Source organism: Balaenoptera musculus, chromosome 3 (genome assembly GCF_009873245.2).
Source record: "Balaenoptera musculus isolate JJ_BM4_2016_0621 chromosome 3, mBalMus1.pri.v3, whole genome shotgun sequence".
Taxonomy (NCBI): Eukaryota; Metazoa; Chordata; class Mammalia; order Artiodactyla; family Balaenopteridae; genus Balaenoptera; species Balaenoptera musculus.
The window spans coordinates 144,798,060-144,822,955 of NC_045787.1; the positions used below are offsets into that span (position 1 = coordinate 144,798,060).

The 24,896-nt window shown below is 32.9% G+C and overlaps 1 protein-coding gene across 3 annotated transcripts in view; it reads left to right on the forward strand.

Moving 5' to 3' along the window:
- Window positions 1-24,896, forward strand: part of RANBP17 (RAN binding protein 17) — a 307,007-nt gene that overhangs the window by 45,449 nt on the left and 236,662 nt on the right. For all 3 annotated transcript variants that reach the window (XM_036846016.1, XM_036846017.1, XM_036846018.1), the window contains one exon: window positions 22,019-22,124. In XM_036846016.1, the coding sequence (XP_036701911.1) occupies window positions 22,019-22,124 (106 nt within the window). The remainder of the gene's footprint in view (window positions 1-22,018; window positions 22,125-24,896) is intronic.

Sequence of the window (24,896 nt, forward strand, 5' to 3'; positions counted from 1 at the left end):
ATAAATTAGATGGAGGAGAACTAACATTTTGCTTCGTAGCATCTTGTTGTCATGACTGATTTCTTTCTTTAGCACAAAAGGGTATTTATGTATTTTGAGACATAGTAACTAGCAGTAACAAACACCGTCACATAGCTTAAAGAACAGGTCAATACCAATATCTTTGCTGTTCCCTTTTTCCTACCAGCAAAAAATTCTTGATGTTTGTTTGTTAATTGATGCCTCTTCTTCACAGTTTTACTGCATATGTATGTACTCTGAAAATAATGCATGGTTTTGCATATTTTTGAACTTTATACAAATAGAATCAAATTATTTATTCTTTTACAACTTGCTTCATTATTTTTTCTCAGTGTTGCCTTCGTGAGAGTTTGTGTTGATGCTGTAGCTATAGTTCCTTCATTTGTACTGCTGCAGTTCTGTTGTTTGAATACACTGCAATTTATTGATGAATTTTCTTGTCAGTGGGTATTTGTGTTTTCTGTTTTCTGCTAATGCAATGAATGCTGCTGTAAAGATTGTTATATATATTAATTACATAGTCAGCTTCAGTAGACAATGCCAAACTATATTTTACAAAGTGATTGTACTACTTTATATCCCACCCACTCTGATCTAGATCCTCACCAATGGCTCATAATGTTAGACTTTTTGTCAGGCTAGTTGAGGTAATATACCTCATGCATATTTTACTTTTCACTCTCATGATTATTAATGAAGTTTAGTGTTTATGTTTATGTTCTTTCATCATCAGTGATATATATGTTCATGACTTTTGTTCATTTCCTCCTCGCCATTTGGATTATTTTGTTCTTTTTTTTTTTTTTTTTTTTTTTACTAATGGAGCTCTTTATAATATTTTAACACTAATCCTCTAGTTGTTTGAATTGTAAATATTGTCCTCAAGTTTGTGACCTGTTTTTACATGTAACTTTAATGTGTCTGTTCTCTTAGTTTTCATATCAAATTTTATTTTAATTAATTCACCCAATCTTTTGAAGAGGTATTATATTTACGTTGTCCAGAAAAGAGAAATTAAAATGTGTTCTGTTCCAGTCCTATAATCTGTCCTACTATTCTTCACTCTAACAAATAACGATTCTTATTGGTTTTGCATCTTTCCAAATTTTCTGTATGCATGTACAATTAGGAATATATAAGTTCTTATCCCCTTTTATTTACATGGAATGTGGCATACCACACACATTCTACTCCTTGCTTTTTCTCATTTAACAATGTATTTTATAGCTATTCTCAAATCAGTATACAGAGAATACTTAATTTTTATAGATGAATAATATTTATTTTTTGAATGTATCATAATTTATTTAACTATTCTCTCCAGTGTTGAGTCATTTGAGTTGTTTGCCATCTTCTGCTATTAAAAGTAATGCTGTACAGATTAACCTTGTACTTGTCATTTTATATTTATGCAAGTATATCTGTAGGATACATTTCCAGAAGCAGAATTACTGTTGGGTAGAAGGGTTAATGTGTTTGTAATTTTTATAAATATTTCCAAATTACTCTCTGTAAGGACTGCACCAATTTACTTGTCCACCAGCAGTCTATGAGAGCTCCATGTTATTGCCTTCACAGGACAGTATTACCAAGCTTTTGAATTTTTGGCAATCCTATAGGTGAAAAATGATTTCTCAGTATAATTTAACATTCTCATATCAGTGAGGTTAAGCATTGTTTATTTAAGAGCTATTTGGTCTTCTTTTTCTGTAAAAGAATTACTCATTTTTTTGGCTCATTTTTTTGTTGTTGGGTTATTGGTTCTTTTTTTCTCATTGATTTTTTTTTTTCTTATTGACTTTTAAGAGCCCTTTATATGAGCCCCTTGTCTGTGTTGAGTTGCAAATATCTTTTTTCTTTTTTTTGAGTGTACAGTTTGAATTTAGTAGATATATAGCCATGTAACTACCACCACATTCAAGACAGAGAACCTTATAAATAATTTTCTCATGCCCTTTGATCCATTTTCCTAACTCTTTATCCAGGTAACCACTGGTTTTTGTCACTATGGTTCATCTCTTTTGGGTTTCTGTGTAAATGAAATCATACAATAACTAGTCTTTTGTGTTTGACTTTGTTTGCTTAGGATAATGTTTTTGAGAGTCAAACATATTGTATATATAAATATTTTGTTCCTTTTTATTGCTATGTAGTATTCCATAGTATGGCTTTTTCTTTAGTTTGTCTAGCTGTTTACCACTTAATGGACATTTGAGTTATACTTGCAGTTTTTGCCTGTTATGAATAATGATGTTGTGAATATTTGCAGACAAATCTCTGTATGTACTTAAATTGTCATTTCTCTTGGGTAAATACCTGTGACAGTTTGCTGGGTCATATGAGAAATGTGTGTATAATATTGTAAGATACTACTACGCTATTTTACAAAGTGTACCATTTTTCATTCCCATTAAGAATGATCTACATCTTCATCATCATTTGATATTGTCTTGTTAACTTTAGCCATTCTACTGGGTATCTAGTAGTAGTATCTCATTGTGGTTATACTTTGAATTTCCTTGATAATTAATGAAGTTGTGCTTTTTTGGCCATTCTTATATCTTCCTTTGTGAAATGTCTGTTCACATTTTTTGCCCATTTTTATATTGGGTTGTTTGTTCTTTTGTACATAGTCTTATTATTGAAATTGTAAGTGTTTTATATATTCTTTATACAGTCCCTTTTTCACATACATGTTGCAGATATTTTCTTCCTGTCTGTTGTTTGTCTTTTCAACTGTCTTTCAAAGGGCAGAGTTTTAAATTTTGATGATCTGCCTTTTCAGTTTTTTCTTCATGGCTTATGCTTTTTATATTTAAGAAATCTTCTGTAACTGAAGTCACGAATATGTTCTATATTTTTCTTCTAGAAGTTTAATAGTTTTAGCTATTATGTTTAAGTCTGTGATCCACTTTGGGTTAATTTTTGTGAATGATGTGAGGTAAGGATAAGGTCCCCTCCCCAACATGTACAGTTATCAAGTTGTTCTAGCACTGTTTGCTGAAAAGACTATCTTTTTTCCTATTGAATTATCATGTACCTTTGTCAAAAATCGGTTGACCATAAAAGGCTAAGGTCTGTTACTAGACTCTATTCTGTACCATTGATCTAAATGTCTATCCTTATGCCAATATTATACTGTCTTGGTTACTATAACTTTAAGTCTTGAAATCAGGTAATTTAAGTCTTTCAGTCTTGTTCTTCTTTCTCAAAATAGTTTTGTGTTCTACATCTTTTGCTTTTCTGTATTAATTTTAGCATCAACTTGTCAGTTTCTTTAAAAAAAAAACTCATTAGAGTTTTGATTGAGGTTGCCTCAATCTATATATCAGTATGGTCCATCTTAATATCCAGTTGATGGGCATGATATATTGCTCCACTTATGTAGGTGTTTTAAAGTTTTCTTTGCAATGTTTTATTGTTTTCAGTTCATAGGTATTAAAAATCTTTCACAAAATTTATTCCTATATATTTTGGTGCTGTTGTAAATTTTGATTACTCTTTGCTATTTTATATAAGACCAGAATTGATTTTTGTCTTTGTGTCCTGTGATTTTGCTAAATTTACTTATTAGTTCTAATAGCTTTTTTTGTAGATTCTTTAGGATTGTTTTATATGATCATGTCACCTAAAATACAGTTTTATGTCTTGTCTTCATGCCTTTTATTTCTTTTTCTTTCCTTATTCCACTGGTAGGACCTTTGGTACAATGTTGAACAAAAGCGACAAGAATGGATATTCTGGCCTTGTTTCTGTTTGTACATAGAAAGCATTGAGCCTTTTACCATTGGTAATAAATTTGATGAAGTTCCCTTCTGTTTCTCAGGCTATTTATAATGAGTGGGGCATTGATTTCTTTGAATGCTTTTTTATGTACCTACTCAAATGACCTTTGTTTTCTTTTTTATTTTACTAATATAATGAATTATATTGGTTGATTTTTCTGTTAAACCAGCTTTCCATTCCTAGGATAAATCCTGCTTGGTTACGATACTGTTCCTTTATATAGTGTTAGATTCAGTTTGCAGAAATTTTATTTTACATTGATGTTCATGAAGGATATTTGTCTGCAGTTTTCTTTTTTTGTGATGACTTTGGTTTTGGTAACAGGATAATACTGGCCTCATAAAATGAGTCAAGAAGTGTTTCTTCCTCCTTCTTTACACTCTGAAAGAGTTTGTGTTGTATTGGTATTATTTCTTTCTTAAGAGTTTGATAGGATTCATCAGTGAAGCCAGTGGGCCTGGAGGGTTTATTGTTATGAATGAAATTTTGTTAATTGGTATAGGACTATTCAAATGTTCTCTTTCACCTGGGGTCAAATTTAGTCATTTGTGTCTTTCAAGGAATTGGTCCTATTTTTAAATTTACTGGAATAAAGTTATTTCTAATATTTCATTATTATTCTTTTAATGTCTGTAGGATCTGAAGTGATGTCTTTTCTTTTATTCTTCCTATTTTAAAAATTGAAGTATACTTGCCACATAATATTATTTTCAGATGTACAACAATAATTTGGTATTTGTATATATTAGGAAATGATCACCACAAAAAGTCTAGTTAACATCCATCACTATACATAGTTAAACATTTTTTTTCTTGTGATGAGGACTTTTGAGATCTACTATCTTAGCAACTTTCAAATAATGCAATACAGCATTATTAACTATAGTCACCATGCTGTACATTACATCCCCATGACGTTTATTTTATAACTGGAAGTTTGTACCTTTTGACCCCCCCTTCATCCATTTGATAATTTTTGCCCTTTTTCTTTTTTCCCCTGATAGACTAACTAGATATTTATCAACTTTGTTAATCTTTTCAAGAAATCAACTTTTAGTTTCACTGATTTTCTTTCTTTCTTTTTTTTTGGTTTGTTCATTTTTTATTTCATAAGTTTTTTGGGGGGGCTTTATTATTTTCTGCCTTATACTTGATTTTATTTGGTCTTTTTTTCTAATTTTGGATGGAGGCATCATATCTTTAATTTTTAGATTTTTTTGTATTCTAATAAAAACATTTAAAGCTATAAATTCTGCTTTGAGCATTGCTTTAGCTGCATATCATGAATTTTGATCTTGTATTTTCATTATCATTTAGTTAAAAATATTTTCTAGTCTGTTATTTCTTTGTTAGTTTTTGGATTATTCGAAGTATGCTTTTATTTCCAAATATTTGGGGTTTTCCTAGTTGTCTTATTGTTTCTGATTTCTAATTTAATTCTACCTTTGGCAAATATCATTTTGTATGATTTCAGACTTTAAGTTTATTGAGACTTGTTTTATGACCCAGCATATGGTCTATCGTGACAAACAGACCATGTACGCTTGAAAAGAATATGTATTTTACCATAGCCATAGTTGGGTATAGTAGTATGTAAATAGAAATTAAGTCAAGATGATTAATAGTATTGTGCAGATATTCTTTGTTTTTACTGATTTTTTTCTGTTTTTTTGGGGGGGGCCTATTTCTATTATTTACAGAGAAAGAGGTATTAAATCTCCAAATATGATTGTGGAATAGTCTGTACTACTTTTTATTTTTTTAATTAAAAAAAATTTTTTTTATTTTTGGCTGTGTTGGGTCTTCGTTGCTGTGCGTGGGCTTTCTCTAGTTGTGGTGGCTTCTCTTGTTGCGGAGCACAGGCTCTAGGCACACGGGCTTCAGTAGTTGCAGCACACGGGCTCAGTAGTTGCAGCACACAGGCCCTAGAGCGCACGGGTTTCAGTAGTTGTGGCACGCGGGCTCAATAGTTGTGGCTCGCAGGCTCTAGAGCACAGGCTCGGTAGTTGTGGCACACAGGCTTAGTTGCTCCGCGGCATGTGGGATCTTCCCGGACCAGGGATCAAACCCGTGTCCCCTGCACTGGCAGGTGGATTCTTAACCACTGCACCACCAGGGAAGTCCCATATACTACTTTTAATTTTCAATTTTTGCTTCATTTAGACATTTATAATTTTTTGTTTTCCTTGTTAATTGATCCTTTTATCTTAAAATCCACCACATTTGATATTACTGTAGCCAGTGCCATCTTATGCTTTCTGTTTACATGGCATATCCTTCACCATCCATTTACTTCCAGTCTGTCTGTGTCTTTGTTTTTAAAGTGTGTCTCTTGTAGACAGTGTATAGTTCTTCCTTTAAAAAAAAAAATCACTGCTGACCATCTCTGTCCTTTAATTGAAATGTTTGGTCCATCTACTAAATGGGGTGGAGGAGGACTATCAACTCAATACCATTTAAACTGCTTCCTTAGAATAAGGTTTTTCATATCACATTGGTAGTCTGTATTTAGGCCACTCGCTGTGTGAGGTCTGAATTGAGGGATTTTTCCTTCTTTCCTGTGACTAACATGGAAATCAAGTTAGACAATTTTCTGTTTTGTCTTTCTTTGTCTAGGGCAGACAGTTCACTTTCTTGCTAAGGGTGTAAGAGTTTCTTGTTGGAGTCCTCTTATTGGGCATGCCCTAGGCTTTGTCCTTTGTCCTTCAAACAAGAAGCTCAAGTTCTCTAGTTGTTTCTATGCATATAACTCTCAGTTTCAGCCCAGACATCTATTTTGGCCTTTGCAGATTTATTTTACTTTCTTACCAACTCAATAATATATTTGGTGCCTTTGTGCAAATTAGAAAAAGCACCCAGGCAAGTATAATATGCTAGTATGGTGAGTAGAGTACAGGCTGGATTTCAGTCCCCGCTTGTCCCTTCAGTTCTTTTTGTAGATATGTGGTTGCCCTGTAAGCCTGTCTTATAGTGTTTTGGGTTTTGTTTTTTTGTTTTTTTTTGTTTTTCCTGATGACACAATGGCAGCCTTATATAATATCTTTTCTGATTCATTTTTTATATTAATTCAGATTATGTTATAATTTGGTTCATGTTTAACCAACTACCTATAAAAATCACATTTTTTGGTTTTGGTTTTATATCACAATTAGTCTTTGCTTCTTAAAAGTAAAGAATTAGTAGTAACTTTCACTTCAGTGTGGTCAACTACATGCTCTGAAAGGCCTTTGAGCTGCAAACAGTCAGATCCTGCATTGCTTGGCTTGAAATAAGTATATGAAATTTCTGAGGTTCCTATTCCTCCAGTCTGCTCTCCTCCACTTCTCTGTCCCTCTCTCTTCTGACTACTTCCCCCTCAAAAAATGAACTTTAACCAGAATGAACTGATGGGTAGCAAACAAGGGCAAAAAAGGCAGTGTTGCCTTTAAAGGCAAATTATCAATGATTAAATTGGTGACAAAACCTTAGCCTAGTAGCAAAGTCAGTGTACTGAACTTGGGATTCTTATATTAAGTTGAGCCCTTGAGAGGGGATATAGTGGTCTGAAACTGGTAGATCCCCTTGCCTTCCAGCAAAAAAGTAAATTAAAATCTTCTGTAAAGAATAGCAACCATACTTTAGTGCCTTAAGAATCCTGCAGATGAAGAGCAGTCAATTAACTCTTCATGATTTAAAAAATAACCAGCACACAAACAACAAAACAAGGTACCATGACTGAGCACTAACAAAAACAGTGAATGGTTTATTTGATTCAGATCTCCTCAAGGACTTAAGATATTGGAATTTTATAGGAATATAAAATAATTATGTATGAAATGTTTAAAGGAAAAAGAACTACAGATGAGCAAACAAGAGAATGAAAAATGACCAGGCAGATTGAAGAAGACTCAAATGAAACTTTTATTATTGAAAAAGATATTTTTTGTGATCTAAAATTTAATGAATTTTTTAAACAGTAAATTAGAGCCTGCTGAGGAAAGAATTAGAAAATTGGCAGTTAGATTTGAAGAAATTTTTAAGAATGTGGGGAAACAAGGAAAGTAACTTTTTTTTTTTTTAAACTGGTGAAGGATTTATTTTTCTATTTTTTATTTAAAAAATTTTTTTTGGCCGCACCTCACGGCACGTGGGAATCTTTGTTCCCCGACCAGGCATCAAACCCGTGCTCTCTGGAAGTGGAAGTGTGGAATCTTAACCACTAGACCACCAGGCAAGTCAAAAGTAGCTATTAAAAGAGAAGTTAAAGGATGGAATGAAAAGGTCAGATATGTCAAATTGGATCCCAGAAGATGGAATAGAGAGAATGGAACAGAAGCAATAACGGAAAACATTCTTTCTGAGAATTTTTTAGAATTAATGAAAGACATGCATCTGTCAATACAGCAAATCCAAAATGTACCAGTCAAAAAAAAACAGCACTTTAGTCAAACTGTGTAGCTCCAAAGACAGAAAATCTCAAAAGCAGCTTAAAGAGTGTAAAATAGAGTGAAAAACTCACTTCTCAACAGTAAAAATGTAAGCCAGAAGATTGTGGAATATTATTCTCAAAAAATTGAGTCAAAGTAATGGCCATCGTATAACTGTATGTCAGCAAAAGTATCTTTCATGAACAAAGATACTGAAACCACTTTTGGACAAGTGAAAACAGAATTTTTGCTACCAGTAGATCTTTACTGAGGTTCTTTATTAAAAGTTTTCATTAAACGTTCTAAAGATTATTTTTCAGGAAGAAGGGACATGATTCCAGAAGGAAGGAAAGGAACACACAGAAATTGGTAAACACACAAATCTTAACAAACATAGCCTTATATTTTTTAAAAAGTTATTGTTTTTAACTTGTGAAATTAAAAAAGAAACTACCATAAACAGTAGTACATGAGAGAGGGATGTGATAAGAATTAAAATTGTCTTAATGCTTTGTTTTATTTTGGAAGAGAATTAAGATGGTAAAATTTCAAGAGTAACAAAAGTGTAAGATATGTGATTAACTTCCATCACACAGTAGAGGAAAAATAATGAAATAGGTAAACATGCAAACTCAGTGTTTTAAAAAGCCAAGAAAAGAAAAGAGAGACAAAAAGAAAGACAGTAATAGAAAATAACATAGTAGGAGCATTCCACATACATTATTAATCTAATAAACATAAATGAATTAAATTTACAATCAAGCCAGATTATAAAGTTGAATATTTAAAGAATTATTCCAGTGAGCCAGATGCCCATTATAAGAGACATACTCAAAACTTTAAAACGTAGAAAGTTGAAAGTAAAAGGATAAAAAAAATGTGCTGTGTAAATACGAACCTAAAAGAAGTTGGGGTAGTTATATTAATATCAAACAAGACTGTAAGATAAAAAGCATTACTAGAACTGGAGATAATCGTTTGTATACTAAGAAGGTATAACAATTTCAAATATCTAGTACCTTGAAATAGTCTCAAAACATCAAGCAAAGGATGGTAATCCTATGGGAGAAATTGACATACGTACCATTATAATGAGGAGTTGCAGTACATTTCTGCAAATTGTTGATAAATCAAATATGGAAGTCAAAAGGATTTGAACAATATGATTAACAGACTTTATTGAATTGATGTATATAAAATGCTGGAACCAACAATTAGAAAATATTAATAGGACACGTGGCATGTTTTTAAAAAAATTGACCAAGAAGAACAAAGCTAGAGGCATCACGCTTCTTGACTCTGAACTATATTACAAAGCTATAGTGATCAAAACAGTATGGCATTGGCATAGAAACAGATACATAAATCAGTGGAACAGTATAGAGAGCCCAGAAATAAACCCATGTCCACATGGTCAGTTAATTTATGACATAGAGCTAAGAATATACAATGGGGAAAGGACAGTCTCTTCAATAAATGGTGTTGGGAAAACTATATAGCCACATGCAAAAGAATGAAACTCTACCCCTATCTTGCACTACACACAAACATAACTCAAATTGGTAAAAGACTTGAACATAAGACCTGAAACCATAAAACACCTAGAAGAAAACATAGGTAGTAAGCTTCTAGACATTGGTCTTTGCTGTGATTTTTTGGATTTGACACCAAAAGCAAAGGCAACAAAAGCAAAAATAGGTAAGTGGTAAGTGGGACTATATCAATAAAAAGTTTCTGCACAGCAAAGGAAACCATCAACAATATGAAACGGCAACCTACCAAATGGGAGAAAATATTTGTAAGTCACATATTGATAAAGGGCTAATATCTAAAATATGTAAAGAACTCACAGAGCTCAATAGCAAAAAAATAAACAACCCAATTAAAAAATGACCAGGGGATCTGAATAGATATGTTTCCAAAGAAGACATGTGAATGGCTTTCAGGTACGTGAAAAGGTGCTGAACATCACTGATTCTCAGGGAAATGCAAATCAAAACCACCATGATATATCACCTCACACCTATTAGAATGGCTGTTATCTTAAAGACAAGATATAACAACTGTTTGCAAGGATGTGGAGAAAAGGGAACCCTGTGCACTGTTGGTGGGAATGTAAATTGGTACAGCCAATATGGAAAACAATATGGAGGGTCCTCAAAAAGTTAAAAACAGAACTACCATATCATCTAGCAATTCCACTTCTGAGTATTTGAAGAAAATGAAAATACTAACTCAAAAGGATATCTACACCCCCATGTTCATTGCAGCCTTGTTTACAATAGTCAAGACATTGAAGCAACCTAAGTATCCATTGCTGGAGGAGTGGATAAGAAAGTGTGGGGGGTGTGTGTGTACACATAAACATATATATGTAAAATTATACATTATATAGTATATAAGGAATATTATTCAGTCATAAAAAAGAATGACATCTTGCCATTTGTGACAACACGGATTGACCTTGAGAGCATTTTAAGTGAACTAAGACAGAGAAAGACAAATACTGTATGATTTCATTGTATGCGGAATCTGAAAAACAAAACAAAACAAACTCGTAGATACAGAGAACAGATTGGTGGTTGTTATGGTGGGGTTGGGGAGTGGGTGAAATGGGTAAAGATGGTCAAAAGGTATAAACTTCCAGTTATAAAATAAATAAATCATGGAGATGTAATATACAGCATGGAAACTATAGTTAATAATACTGTATTGCATATTTGAAAGTTGCTGAGAGAGTAGATTTTGAAAGTTCTCACCACAAGAAAATAAAATTTGTGACTGTGTGGTGGTGGATGTTAACTAGACTTATTGTGGTGATCATTTCCCAATATATACAAATATCAAATCATTTTGTTGTACACCTGAAACTAATATGTTATATGTCAATTATATCTCAGTTTTAAAAAGTTTACCAAGTATTAGTACATAAAGCGAGTCTCAACAAATTTCAATGACAGACAGTATCATAGAGTCCAGATTTTCTTACCAATTTGTGATTAAATTAAAACTAACCTGTAAAAATAATGAATTCCATAAAGTTGGTAATTTTATAAACATACTTCTAAGTAATTATGGAGTAAATGAAGAAGTCTTAGGGAAATTAAAAAAACAAAGAAAAGTGGAAATACAACATGTTTGGAATTCAGTAGGAAATTTATTTCACAAAAACAAGAAAGGCTGAAATGTGACTTAAGCATCCAAGTTGAGAGGTTAGAATGATAGGAGCAGGTCAAACCCAAAGAAAGGAGAAAGAAGGAAACAAAGAGCAGAAATTAAGGAACTAAAAGACAAAGATTCAGTAATATCAAAAAAATCAAAAGTTAATTCTTTAAAAGTACTAACAAAATTGACAAACCTCTCATGAGATAAGAAGAAAAGAGAATTCACAGATAACATTAGGATCAAGAGGGGAAATACAGATACAGCAAAGGTTTAAAATATAAAATTATGCGTAGTATTTTTTGAAGTCAACAAATTAGAAAACTCAAAATCAGTAAATTCCTAGAAAAATAACTTAAAAACACAAGATTTAAAAAAAAAAATACCAGAAGTCGAAGAAGATATTTGCAACACATACACACACACTAACCCAAGCAAGGATCACCATCTAGAAGAACCTGGAAATAAATCCTAGAAATCAATAAAACAAGCAATTCTTTAGGGAAATGATCAATACCTACAAATAAGCATGTCACTACTCATAAGAGAAAGGGAAATCAAGGCACATGAGATACCATTTTACTTCCAGTAGATTGGCAAAAGTAAATCTTCCAGGAGAATGTAGATCAAAGGGAATTTTTACATCCTTCTGGTAGGACTATAAAGTATAGTCATTTGGAAATAGAATGGAAATCACTTTGGTGTTATCTTGAAAAGTGGAACATTTGCATACCTTCTGACCTGGCACTTCCACTCTTAGATATGTCCTTTAGAAAAACTCTTCTAAACAAGGGGACATGGCATGAGAATGTTCATAGCCTTAGTGTTATTAAAGGGAAAAAAATGGAAAAAGTTCAAGTGTCCATCAACATGAAAATGGATAAACAGATCATAATATAATTATACAATGGAATATTATATAACATTAAAAAATGAACTACAGGTATACTTAAAGATGAATTTCAGAAGTAATTAGTGGAAAAAAAAACAATTTTCAGAAAACTATATATAGTATGAAACGCTTAATTAAAGCCCCGAAACAAGTGAGACTAAAAATATATTGTTTAAGAATATATCTGTAAGTGATAAAAAGATGTCAAGAAGATAGTAAGCATCAAATACAGTCATGGTTACTTCTAGGGTGCAAGGTAAGGGGAGAAGCTAGGTTCGGGTTATGGAGGTAGGTGTGACAGTATTGGTAATGCCTTGGTTGTTAAATTGGATAGGGGGTTCACAGGAGTTTGTTTTATTATACAGTCATCCCCCTGTATCTGAGGTTTCTGCACTTGCTAATTCAACCAACCACAGAAAATACTCCCCCCAAAATAAAATTCCAGAAAGTTCCAAAAAGCCAGACTTGAATTTGCCATGTGCCAGCAACTGTTTACTTAGCATTTACATTGTATTTACAACTCTTTACCTAGACTTTACATTGTATTAGGTTTATAAGTAATCTAGAGATGATTTAAAGCATATGGAGGTTACGAATAGGTTATATGCAAGTACTGTGCCATTTTATATAAGGGACTTGAGCATCTGCAGATTTTTGTATCCATAGGGATCCTGGAAATAATCCCCTGTGGATACTGAGAGAAGACTGTACTTTATATACATTACATATATTCTTTCATATGTATCAAATATTAGTTACAGTGTAAAAAGATTCAGTTGTAAAATCAAAGGCTTGTTTTCCTACAAAAGGGTACTGAAAGAAAGTATAGCTGTTCTAAGATACATGAATGGAATTAACTGAAATGTAATAGTTTATTGGTATTAAATAGGTCTATCTATTGAATAAAATGTCAGACCCGTTTTTTTTTTTTTTTTTTTTGACTGTGTTGGGTCTTCATTGCTGTGCGCGGGCTTTCTCTAGTTGTGGCGAGTGGGGGCTACTCTTCGTTGCGGTGTGCGGGCTTCTCATTGGGGTGGCCTCTCGTTGTGGAGCATGGGCTCTAGGCATGCGGGCTTCAGTAGTTGTGGCGTGCAGGCTTCAGTAGTTGTGGTGCGTGGGCCCAGCAGCTGTGGCTCACAGGCTCTAGAGCGCAGGCTCAGTAATTGTGGCGCATGGGCTCAGTTGCCCCGCGGCATGTGGGATCTTCCTGGACCAGGGCTCGAACCCATGTACCCTGCATTGGCAGGCAGATTCTTAACCACTGCGCCACCAGGGAAGCCCCAGACCTGGTTCTTGATTAATACAAATTCAGGGAGGTTTTGTAGTTGTAGTTTTAATAAAACATCATTTCAAAGTTTCTAATATAATGCCTGATACATAGAAATGTTTAATAGATATGTTTTTTTCCTTTCTTCTAGTCAGAAGGTTAGTGAGAAGGAGTCTGTCTGCTCTTTAAAAATATCTGTGGTCTATTCAAAAATAATTGTTTTATATTATGAAAAATGCCTAGTGTGGTTCTAGTTTGTACTGCTGTATATGGTAGTGTTCAATTTCTTTTGTGTGAAGACTTCAGTTAGTGTTGAACAAAGAAAATTATATGCTCTCGTTATGTGTGCTTTAATTTAGATGCTTAATGGCTTTTAATGTTACAAAATAAGTTTATTATTATATTATGATCTCATTTGTATTATATTGTCTTGCTCTTCCGTATTTGTGGTGATATGGTCATGGTTTACGAAAACAATAATCCCTAAGAAATAGGTCATTAACAGTAGTTAACAATTACTTGTGATCTAGGGTAATGACTGATTTCTTTGGGATTATTGCAGTTATAAACCATAATTACAGATTATTACAGCAATAATTATTTTGTTAAAGGAAAAATTGTTCTGTTCTTGAACAGCTGCTAAAACAAGTGCCTTGAACATTTCAGAATAAATCGAAAAATGAAAAACTATAGTGGAAATGTAATCTAAGATGAGATTTTAAAAAAAAATTATAGATATGAAACTCATGTATAGGATATTTAAATTTCTAAATGCAATTTAGATTTATGGATTTACATGGTTCTTTAAACTTTGTGGATATAATTCTGTAACCAATGTAACTTTTTAACATCTGTTATTCTGAACTCTAATATTCTAGAGTTTTAGGGTAAGGTTTAATGTGTATGAGAAATATCACTCATTCAGTGAAATAGGAAAATTGTATTTGATAGATTAATTTAAATGCCTTTATATTTCATTGCATTGTTCATTTCTAACACTAATCCTAATTTATTCAGTTAGTAGTTGTTAATTTTTAGAGTTAAAAATTCATGCTTTTCTGTCTCGTACAATAGAAATAACTGCTTTCTAAAACAGAACAGGGAAAGAGTAAATATACATCCTACTTCTCTCTGAATAAACTTCCATTCAAAATTTACCATAATTTTAGAAAAAATGCTCACAATTGATCACATGCTATCTTTGCATAGCATTCTTTGATATCAAAGCCTTAATTTCAAGGTCACAAAATAAAATGCATTAAAGAATAAAAAATTAAAATTTGAGAAATTCTTGTCCTATATTTAATATTTATTATTAGACAGTGATACTCATCACACTGCATTGAAAAATCATTTTTTCACTTTTCTCTCTCTCACCAGGTTCAATCTGTTGGGCATAGGATCTCTTTCTCCCTTCTCACCCTGCCTCATACATATTTAGTTATATCCCAGTGGACAGAACATGGCACATAGCAGATATTCAGCAAATGAATTTTCTGAAAATTCTTGAGAGTTTTTTTCAGTTCAGGGTTTTTGTTTGTAGACACAGCTAACTGTAAGTAGCTTTAATTGTGACAAGCCTCTTTGGTAGAGAGGGAAGAACTTAAAAATTCTTAAATATTGTGACTTCATTTTCTTGAGCAGCTTTAAAATAAAACTTAGAATGGACATATAAATATTCCATATTGATATGTTTTATGGCTTTTGTAGCTATGATATAGAAGAACTAAAAACGGTATAGCTATTTAATAATAATAATAATAATAATAGCCAACATTTAGTCAGCCCTTGTAGCAGGAATTATTATGAGCACTTTACATGCAGAATACCATTCAGTGCTGTCAGAAGCCTATGAGCCAATTATTATTATCATCTTCATATTTATAAATGAGGAAGTTAAAGCCAAAAAGATTGAGTAACAAGCATAATAAATAGTAGAGGCAGAATTTGAATCCAAGTTGTGCTCTTGGTGGCTAAATTGTACTGCCTCCATTTTTAAATATTGATCTTCCAACAGAGAAATATAAAAGTTTCATGTATAATCAGTGTCTGTTTTCAAGATGGCTTGTTTTATGAAGAGCTAGTAGGCAGGTGTTTCTACATTTACATTAGTTATAAACTCCAAAAGTAAGTTTGCTTATTTTAAATTCAGCTATTCAACAAATGTTAATTTCATGTGTCACATATACTTGGTTTTAGGGTGGCTGGTTTGGGAATCGAAAGAAGTATGAATGCCCTAGAAATGATCCCAAAGGGAGATGCTGTCTCATCTGTAGTAAAAATCTGGGAGACAGGTAGAGAACAGTCAGGATTAGGAATTAAAATGTATTAAATAAACACTTAAGAGGTTGTTGGATCATCAAGGTCTGTCTAGCTGATTGACCACTGTGTTGTTCAAATACTTCCTTTAATCAGTCTTGAGAGGAAGTGGTACATATCTCATAATGGTATGAGAATGGACTCTTGGAAATCCATTGCCTATATTTGAATCATATACTTCTTAATAGGGATTTGTGATACTAAATAAATATAGGTACAGATAATACGTATAATGTTTAAAATAGTACTTAGTGCATGGTAAGTACTATTTAAATGTTTGCTATTATTTTTAGTAATAGTGAAGCTTACTTTAAGCAAAATGAGTATCTAAGAATCTAAATAGATAAAATATATAAAGAAGGTTATTATTTAGATTTAAATAATATTTTTCATTTTGAGAAATAATTTGCAGTAAGATATTTTAAAAATAATGACTCTTATAGGGCAGGTAAGTTATTATACTACATTCACCAAAGATTATGGTCACAATGTTTTAGATTCGTATCAATTATATAAAATGTGTATGCCCCACACACATTGGAGCACAATCCATTAATGATAACCTTTGTAAGATTCTGAGAAATACAGTCGATTCTCCTTATTTGGTATTTAATGTTCTATAAAGTTTCTGTGAACACTGAATTAGCAAATATTAAACCATTGCTCCTAGGGGAAATACAGGTTGGGTTCCTGCAGGCTGCTGGTCACATTTTCATCGACTGATCAACATATAACCTTGTGTTATGTGTTCCTGCTTAAAGACACTTTACATTAATATATATCATTGATTCGTTAACATTGAACTCACAGCCAACAGCACTACAACCCATGCCTGGACGAAGCTTAACACGTGTATTTTCTCTACAAGGTACATAATAGCTTTTTTTTTCACTTAGGAACACTAGGCAACACATTAGCACTACTCTTGTTGACTATTTTAAACAGTGAAATTATAAACAAGGAGCACAAAAGTACAAAAACAATGTGATACCAAAAAGATACCAAAAAGGGATACTTAGCTGTTTATAGTATGAGAGATGAAACAAGAAAGCAGATTGTTGCTTTGTTTTACCTAATCTTGGAATGTGAACATTGGGCAACTTAAATTATTTGCTGTTCTGCATCTGTCCATGAATGATCACAAGTATTGATTTGGGGAATTACAAATAAATTTTACCAAGTAGATGAATTTGCAAATAGCGGGATAGACTAGATCATACCTTGTATTGAATGTGCGTTAAGAAGCTGCTTTTATATAAGCAATAGAAATGTAACTACCATTAACATTCATTTTTAATAACAGCTCTACATTTTAATGCTTACTAAATTGATAATAAGCTGTTAACTTCTTCTTGCTTGTCTCATGCCGTATTTTCTATGTAATGATTTCTTAATTCAATAACCCATGTCTATTTGATAACTTATGTATGCCAGGCACTGTTTCAGGCTCTGGATATGCACTAGACAACCAAACAGAAAAAATAACAGCTATCATGCAGTTTACATTCTATTGGAATAGACAAGTAACAAAGCAAGATAAATAATAAAATATATATTATGTTAGAAAGTGATAAGTGCTAAAATTTAAAAAAATAATGAATCAGGAAAGGTGGATATGAAATGTTGGCAGATTGTATTCTGGTTATCTTTTGCCCAAAACTTAGTGGTTTATCAAATAACAATTTTATTCTTATCTCTCAGTGTTCTCTGGGATTGATAAGTTTCAACTGGATGGTTCTCCTTTGGGGCCTTTCAGGTGCTGTAATCAGGTGACAGCTGCAGCTGGCATCACCTGAATGATTCTTTACTCACAAGTCTGTTCTCTTTGCTGGAATGTTTGATGAATGGGCTATAGTTGGGCATTTCTCTCTCCATGTAGTCTCTCTACATGGCTAGCCTTTAGGTCTCAGGGTATGTGGTCTTCTTACATGGTGAATGGCTTCCCCTAAGTGAACATTCCCTGAGAGACTGGAGGAAGCTGCCAGTTCTCTTAAAGGCTAAGCCCAGTACTGGAATAAGTGTCACTTCTACCATATTCTTTTAGTCAAAGCAGTCACAGTCCAGCCCAGACTTACGAAGGATTGGAAAAATAAACTCTACTTCCTGATGGCAATTTCATACATGGAGGGAAGGAATTGATGGGTGTCTTGAAGACACGCTACCATACTCTAGGTATTGAAAATTGATAGGATAGCTGTGTAAGACCTGACTGAGAAGGTGCATTCAAAGTGAGACTAGTCAACATGGTTGTATCTTTTTGCAGGTACATTAAGCTGTGTGAGGATAGGCAAAGAGTAGGTGGGGATTTGGATTTAAACAATTACGGTTTCGTAAGATGAGTATGTCGGAGGAAGAGAGAAATTGACATTGTATGCAAGACAGAGATTATAATGATTGACAGTAGAACTGGAGGTAGGTAAGCAGGGTAGAGAAGACATGAAGGGTGTAAGAAAGTGAAAAAAATGACAGATCCCAAAAAACTATTAGAACTGATAAAAGAGTAACAAAGTTGCAGGATACAAGATCAATAGACAGAAATCAACAGTGGGTTTATATATTATCAATGAACAATCAAAAATGAAGTGAAGATAGCAAGTCCACTTACAATAGCATTAAAAAGAATAAACTACTTAGGTAAAAACTTTACAAAAGAAGTGTTAGGTCTTGTACACTGACACTGTAAAACATTATTAAATCAAAGATCTAAATAAATTGGAAGACATCATGGTCATGGTTCAGAAGACTTATATTGTTAAGAAGACAGTATTCCTCAAATTGACTTAATGGATTCAGTGTAATCTCTGTCAAAATCCCAACTGGCTTCTTCTCAGGAATTGACAAGCTGATCCTTAAATTAATGTGGAAATCCAGAAGACCCAGGATATCCAAAATAATCTTGAAAAAAAAAACAAAGGTGAAAGACTCACACTTCCTGATTTCAAAATATACGACAGAGCAATAGTAATCAAGACAGTGTGGTATTGGTGTAAAGGTAGATACTAGATCAGTGAGATGTAGTTGAGAGTTAAGGTATAAACCCTCCAATCTGTAATCAGTTGATTTTTGACTGTGGTAGGAAGACAGTTCAATGACAGAAGGATTGTCTTTTCAACAAATGATGCTGGGACAGCTGGATGTCCACATGCAAAAGAATGAAGTTGGAACCCTATATTTACACAAAAATTAAATCAAAATGAATCATAGACCTAAATGTAAGAGTTAAAGCTATGAAACTCTTAGAAGAAAACATAGGACTAAATCTTCATGACTTTGATTTGGGCAATGGTTTCTTAGATTTGACAGCAAAAGCTGAAATAACAAAGGAAAAATTAGCAATATGTACCACATGAGAATTAAACATTTCTGTGCATCAGAGGACACCATGAAGAAAATGAAAACAACCCACAGAATGGGAGAAAATATTTGCTAATCATATGTCTGACAAGAGACTTGTATCTAGAATATATAAAGAACTCTTACAACTCAATAATAAAAAAGATAAATAACCCAATTTTAAACTGAGCCAAGGATTTAAATAGACATTTCTCCAAAGAAGACATACAAATGGCCAATAAGCACATGGAAAATGCTCAACATTGTTGGTCATTAGGGAAAGACATGTCAGAATTACAACATACCACTTCATACCCACTAGGACAGATACATTAAAAAGATAATAACAAGTGTTGGCAAGGATTTGGAGAAGTTGGGCTTTCATACATAGCTGGTTGGAATGTATTGATAAAATGGTACAGCTGCTTTTGGAAAGCAGTTTGGCAGTTCCTCAAAATGTTAAAATATAGGTATCATATGACCCACCAATTCCAATTCTAGGTATATCTGAGAGAAATGAAAACATATCTGCATTAAAAACTGTACACAAATGTTCATAGAAGCACTATTTACAAAGCCAAAAGGTGGAAACAGCCCAAATGCCCATCAACTTTGGAGTAGATAAACAAAATGTGATACACCCAAACAATGGAATGTTATTTGGCCATAAAAACGAATGAAGTACCAATACAGGCTATAACATGGATGATCTTTACACATTACACTAAGTGAAAGAAGACAGTCACAAAGATCACATATTTTATGATTCTATTCATATGAAATAGAATGGGAAAAATCTAAGGAGACATAAAGTAGATTAGTGGTTGCTTAGGGCTGGAGAGAGTGGGTACAGAGTAGGATTTCTTTTGAGAGGGATGAATATGTTCTAAAACTAGAATGTGGTGGTGGTTGTACAACCCTGTGAATTTATTAGAAAACATTGAATTGTATACTTTAAGTGAGTAAATCATATGGTATGTGAATTATATTTCAGTAAAGTTGTTTAGGTGATAGGTTCAAGTGACTGGAGGTTCCCAGTAGAACAAAGGATTGTTGGAGTTGGAAGATTCATTTTTGTAGATATTGAAATCATTACTGGTTATGATAAAAAAAAAATACTGTTGGAAAGAGGGGCAGTGAACCAGCAGCCAACATGGTCAAAAAAATAAGGAGTAACAACCTGAAGGAGAGTAGATAATTGCAATAAGAAAGAGAATTTGGTAGTATGATGACATAGGATGTAAAGCTGAGTGCTTTTACAATGGAGAGAGAGGAGACTGTTCTGGAGGTAAAAATGAGGAACATCAAGTGAACATCTGGGTTCAAGGCCCAAGTTACAAGAGGTGTGGAAGAGAAATCAGCTACCACTTGAGAGGGTCCACAGAAGGAAGCGGGGTCATCAGGGGAGAGCATTATGTTATTAATAGGCATTTATATTGGTCATAAAATACATTTCAACTGCATATGGTAACTTAATATTGCTATCTTCAGTTTCCTACATGGGCCTTTTTTTGTGTTACTTTTTTCACTAATTATACATGTCTTGAAGCTTGAGTCTGTTTTATGAATTACTTGATCAAATTAGTGTTCTGTTTTACATTGGTAATGTATAAGGCTACATACTTAAGTCAGTTCTGATTTATTTATGGCTTTGTGATAGGTTAAGGGATGTGGATACTTACCAGGTTATATTTCTGCCTTACAGGAAGTTTGTCACCTCAAGAGACTTATGTCTCTCCAGAAGTTTGAAGGAATTGTTGATTAGTTGTAGTGACTGGTAGAATCCACAGGAATATAGGAAGAATGTGTTTTTCTTCCCACATTTATTTATCCTTCCTAGGTCTTCTAACAAGCATGGGCAGTCTCTTTTCAATACCTTGTAAAAAACACTTCAGTTCACTTGAAAAAGTTTCCCAATAGAGAAACAGTTGATTTTAGTATTATAAAATAGCCGGCTCATCTTTGAAAAGTCAGTCCCCAAGATTAGCACAAAGTTTCTTTTTAGAAAAATAATTGGTTTGTTGTTAATTATTCATAAATGTCTCAAAAATCCTGGAGAATTTGATACATAGATCAATGAATCTAGAGAAGTAAAGTAATGTACCTAAACAAAAATTATTCAGTAAATACCTCCATTTCTAAATTAGTCAAATTTGGCTGCCCCCAAAGTAAGATTTCTGAAAACTATAAGGCGTTGCCATTTGTGCCACTGTTATAAAGTTATTTAGTCCTTTGCTACTACTGCCTGTGAGATTAATCTGGTTGTCAAACAATGTAATTTGCATAGTGAAAATTTTGGATTTTTAAAAAATTATGCATAAACATGTAAAGGGAGTAAATGTATACCATCCATTATCTTCCAAGCCTGGGCAATTTAAAAAATGATCAGACTGGTACTACCATGATATTGACTATTCAGAGAAGGTACTGGTCATTGGATCATACTGGTACTTAATAACAGCCCTTGATGTTGACATAACATTTGGTGTTTTGTTATCAAATTTATGTTAATCAAACCTTCATGGTAGATATTATTTTCTCCATTTTGCAAATGAAAATCCTAAGCCCTAAAGAGGTAAGTAACTTATGCAAGATCACATAGCAGATTGGTAGAGCTGGGATTCATAGTTGTATCTGACTCTAAAATGTGTCATTTTCACTATTATACTACCTTGGTGAACTTAAAATCCAACTCTTCACTCTGTCAAGAACTGAGTTCACAGTAGTTTATCACTTGTTTGGAAGAACTTTTGCTAATTTTAGAATATTGTGAAAAATAAGCTTTGTTTCTATCAATACTTTCTAAACGATTTTTTCCTTGTTATATATTAGGACGTCTTGCCTGGCTGGTATACTTGGTTGGGACAGTTGTTGGAGGAAGATTAACATATACCAGTACAGATGAACATGATGCTATGGATGGAGAATTATCCTGTCGGTAAGTAGTAGCCATATAATTTACAGAAATTTATGAAGTACTTAGAAATTTAGTTACTGAGCTGCTATTATGAGCTAAAGCATTTTGTACTTGGCCTTTTGGAGAAGGTATTATTTTCCTTTTTACTGATGAGAAAACCAAGGCTTAAGTGATTTGTAAAAGTTATATCTCTAATAAGTAGTATAGTCAAATATATTCATATGAATAATATGAGTGAGCTGGTTTTCCATATATTTTAATTCATTTTTAATAACATCTTTATAACAAAGTAATACATGTTTTTGTTGAACACTAAAGATTCAAATGAAAAGAAAGTTATATATTAATTTGGAAATAACTACTTTCATTTGGTAAAGATCTTTGAGTCTTTTTAATTAATGTTTGAGAGTATATGTACATTACATGTGTATTTTTCAACTTTTTTTCAACAAAAGTTATACTGTAATATTGTTTTGTAAACTAAAATGGGGATACTAGTACTATATCTAATTCATTTTGGGCTGTTATAAGGATTAAATGAGTTAATAATTTTAAAATAATTTTAAAGTGCTTGGGACAATGCCTGGCAAATAGTAAGCACTATATTACCAGAAAAAAACCCCAAATAATTCTTTTTTAAAAACTCAAACATAATAATTATATAAACATTTTATCTAGACATGAAATATTCTAAGCTATACCATAATTTAAATAGATCCTTGCTTTGGGAATTTTAGGTTGTTTCTCAATTTTTCCTTATTATAAAGGTGAATATTCTTTTAGCTGTACCTTTATGTAGATCAAAATAATTTTATTAGAGTTAAGTCCTAAAAGCTGAATAGCTGGTTGAATAGTATATAGCACTTTAAAGACTTTCAATACACATTACCAAATGGCCTTCTGGAAAAGTTGTACCAGTTTATCCTCTGAACCCAAAGGCCATGAGAAGCTATTGTTGTTTTTTTTTTCTTTTTGATTGATTGATTGATTGATTGCTATGTTGGGTCTTCGTTTCTGTGCGAGGGCTTTCTCTAGTTGCGGCAAGCGGGGACCACTCTTCATCGCGGTGCGTGGGCCTCTCACTATCGTGGCTTCTCTTGTTGCGGAGCACAGGCTCCAGACGCGCAGGCTCAGTAGTTGTGGCTCACGGGCCTAGTTGCTCCGTGGCATGTGGGATCGTCCCAGACCAGGGCTCGAACCCGTGTCCCCTGCATTAGCAGGCAGATTCTCAACCACTGCGCCACCAGGGAAGCCCCTGTTGTTGTTGTTTTTTGCAATTGAACACTAGGTGGTAGGATTCTTATCTTTGCCAGTTCATAGGTAACTAATGTCTCATTTTAATTTGTATTTCTTTGTTTACAAGTGGTGTCAAACATTCTTTTCCATTCCTTTTCTTGCCCTTTCTGTTTTCTCTTTGTGATTTTTTATTATATATAGATTGTATCATTCACCCGGTTTTCTTTTATGATTATCTTTCCTAATCCGTAAGAACTCAGTATATATCAAAGATTGTAATATTTTGCTATTCATTTTGAATACGTTTTCTCCATATGTTTTAATTTGTTTTAGAAATTGCTTTTTTACTGGCTTTAAATATTTATATATTAAGATCTATGAATTTTTTCTTTCATATTTTTTTCAATGCTCATGTTTAGGGAGGTTGTTCCACACCTGGATAATAAAAATATTCTGCTATATTTTCTCCTGGATCTTTTATGGTTTCAGCTTCTTATATTTAATTTTTAATATGTCCAACATTTATTTTGTTATGTACTTTTTCGACAGTTTCCACGTGTTAACCAGTTAATGTCAAACCCCACCCTCTACTGATTTGAAATGCTGCATGTATCTTACACAAAATTCTCATGTCTTTTTCTAGGCCTTTCATTCTTCTCCACTGATCTTGGAAGTCTATTTGTACACCACTGTCACCCTACTGAAGTCTTTAGTGTGATATTCTCCCTCATTATTATTCTTAAATATATTCCTAACTGTTTAATAAATTTGTTGCCATTTTGAATAGAAATTTCTCTCTCATTTCATACCCTTTTCAACCTTTAAACTACCTCATTTCAATGAAATTTGAATCTGAATGGAACATAAATATTTTTAGTTTTTCCTAAGATTTATTATTTCCAATATCAAACCACTTTAAAATATGACTGGGGCATTCTCAAAATGCTTTGATTAATTTTAAACCAAGTGAACAATTTGCTTCTGTACCATCTTTTAATATAACATTACATATTTAGTAAAGTGGGAATTAAGAATAATTTTTGCTATAGTTAGTCTGATTTTTTTTTTAATGTTTTCATCATCAAGTAGAGAATTACCCACTGGCACTATTTTCCTGAAAAATATATATAACAGGAAATAAACAAAAGTGGTGTGTATTTGCCAAGTAGAAAATTTTAATTTTTTCTTTAAGCGGCAAACATATTTAGCTCTAAGTAAGATTTGTTTTGTGTTTAGCCTGTTTTCCCTAGGAAACAAAGTCTTAGTTGAAGTTTATGGGCTAAGATTTTTTTGTGGGGTGGGAAAAAGGATACATTTTCAGGGAAGAAAGAATGAAGGAAAAGTGAGTAAAAGATAAAACAGGTTATGTGTTGATTAGTTGATGAAAATATTGTGACCAGAGTTCCTTGGGAACCTATTCCTGTATTACCTCTAGGAGCAGTGGTTCAGTATTTGCTAATTCAGTTTTTATGGCCATTTTGCAGCACATAACTACCATAAATAATGAGAATCAACTATAGAAGGTGGTGTATTACACACCTGGTTGCTCACTTTTAC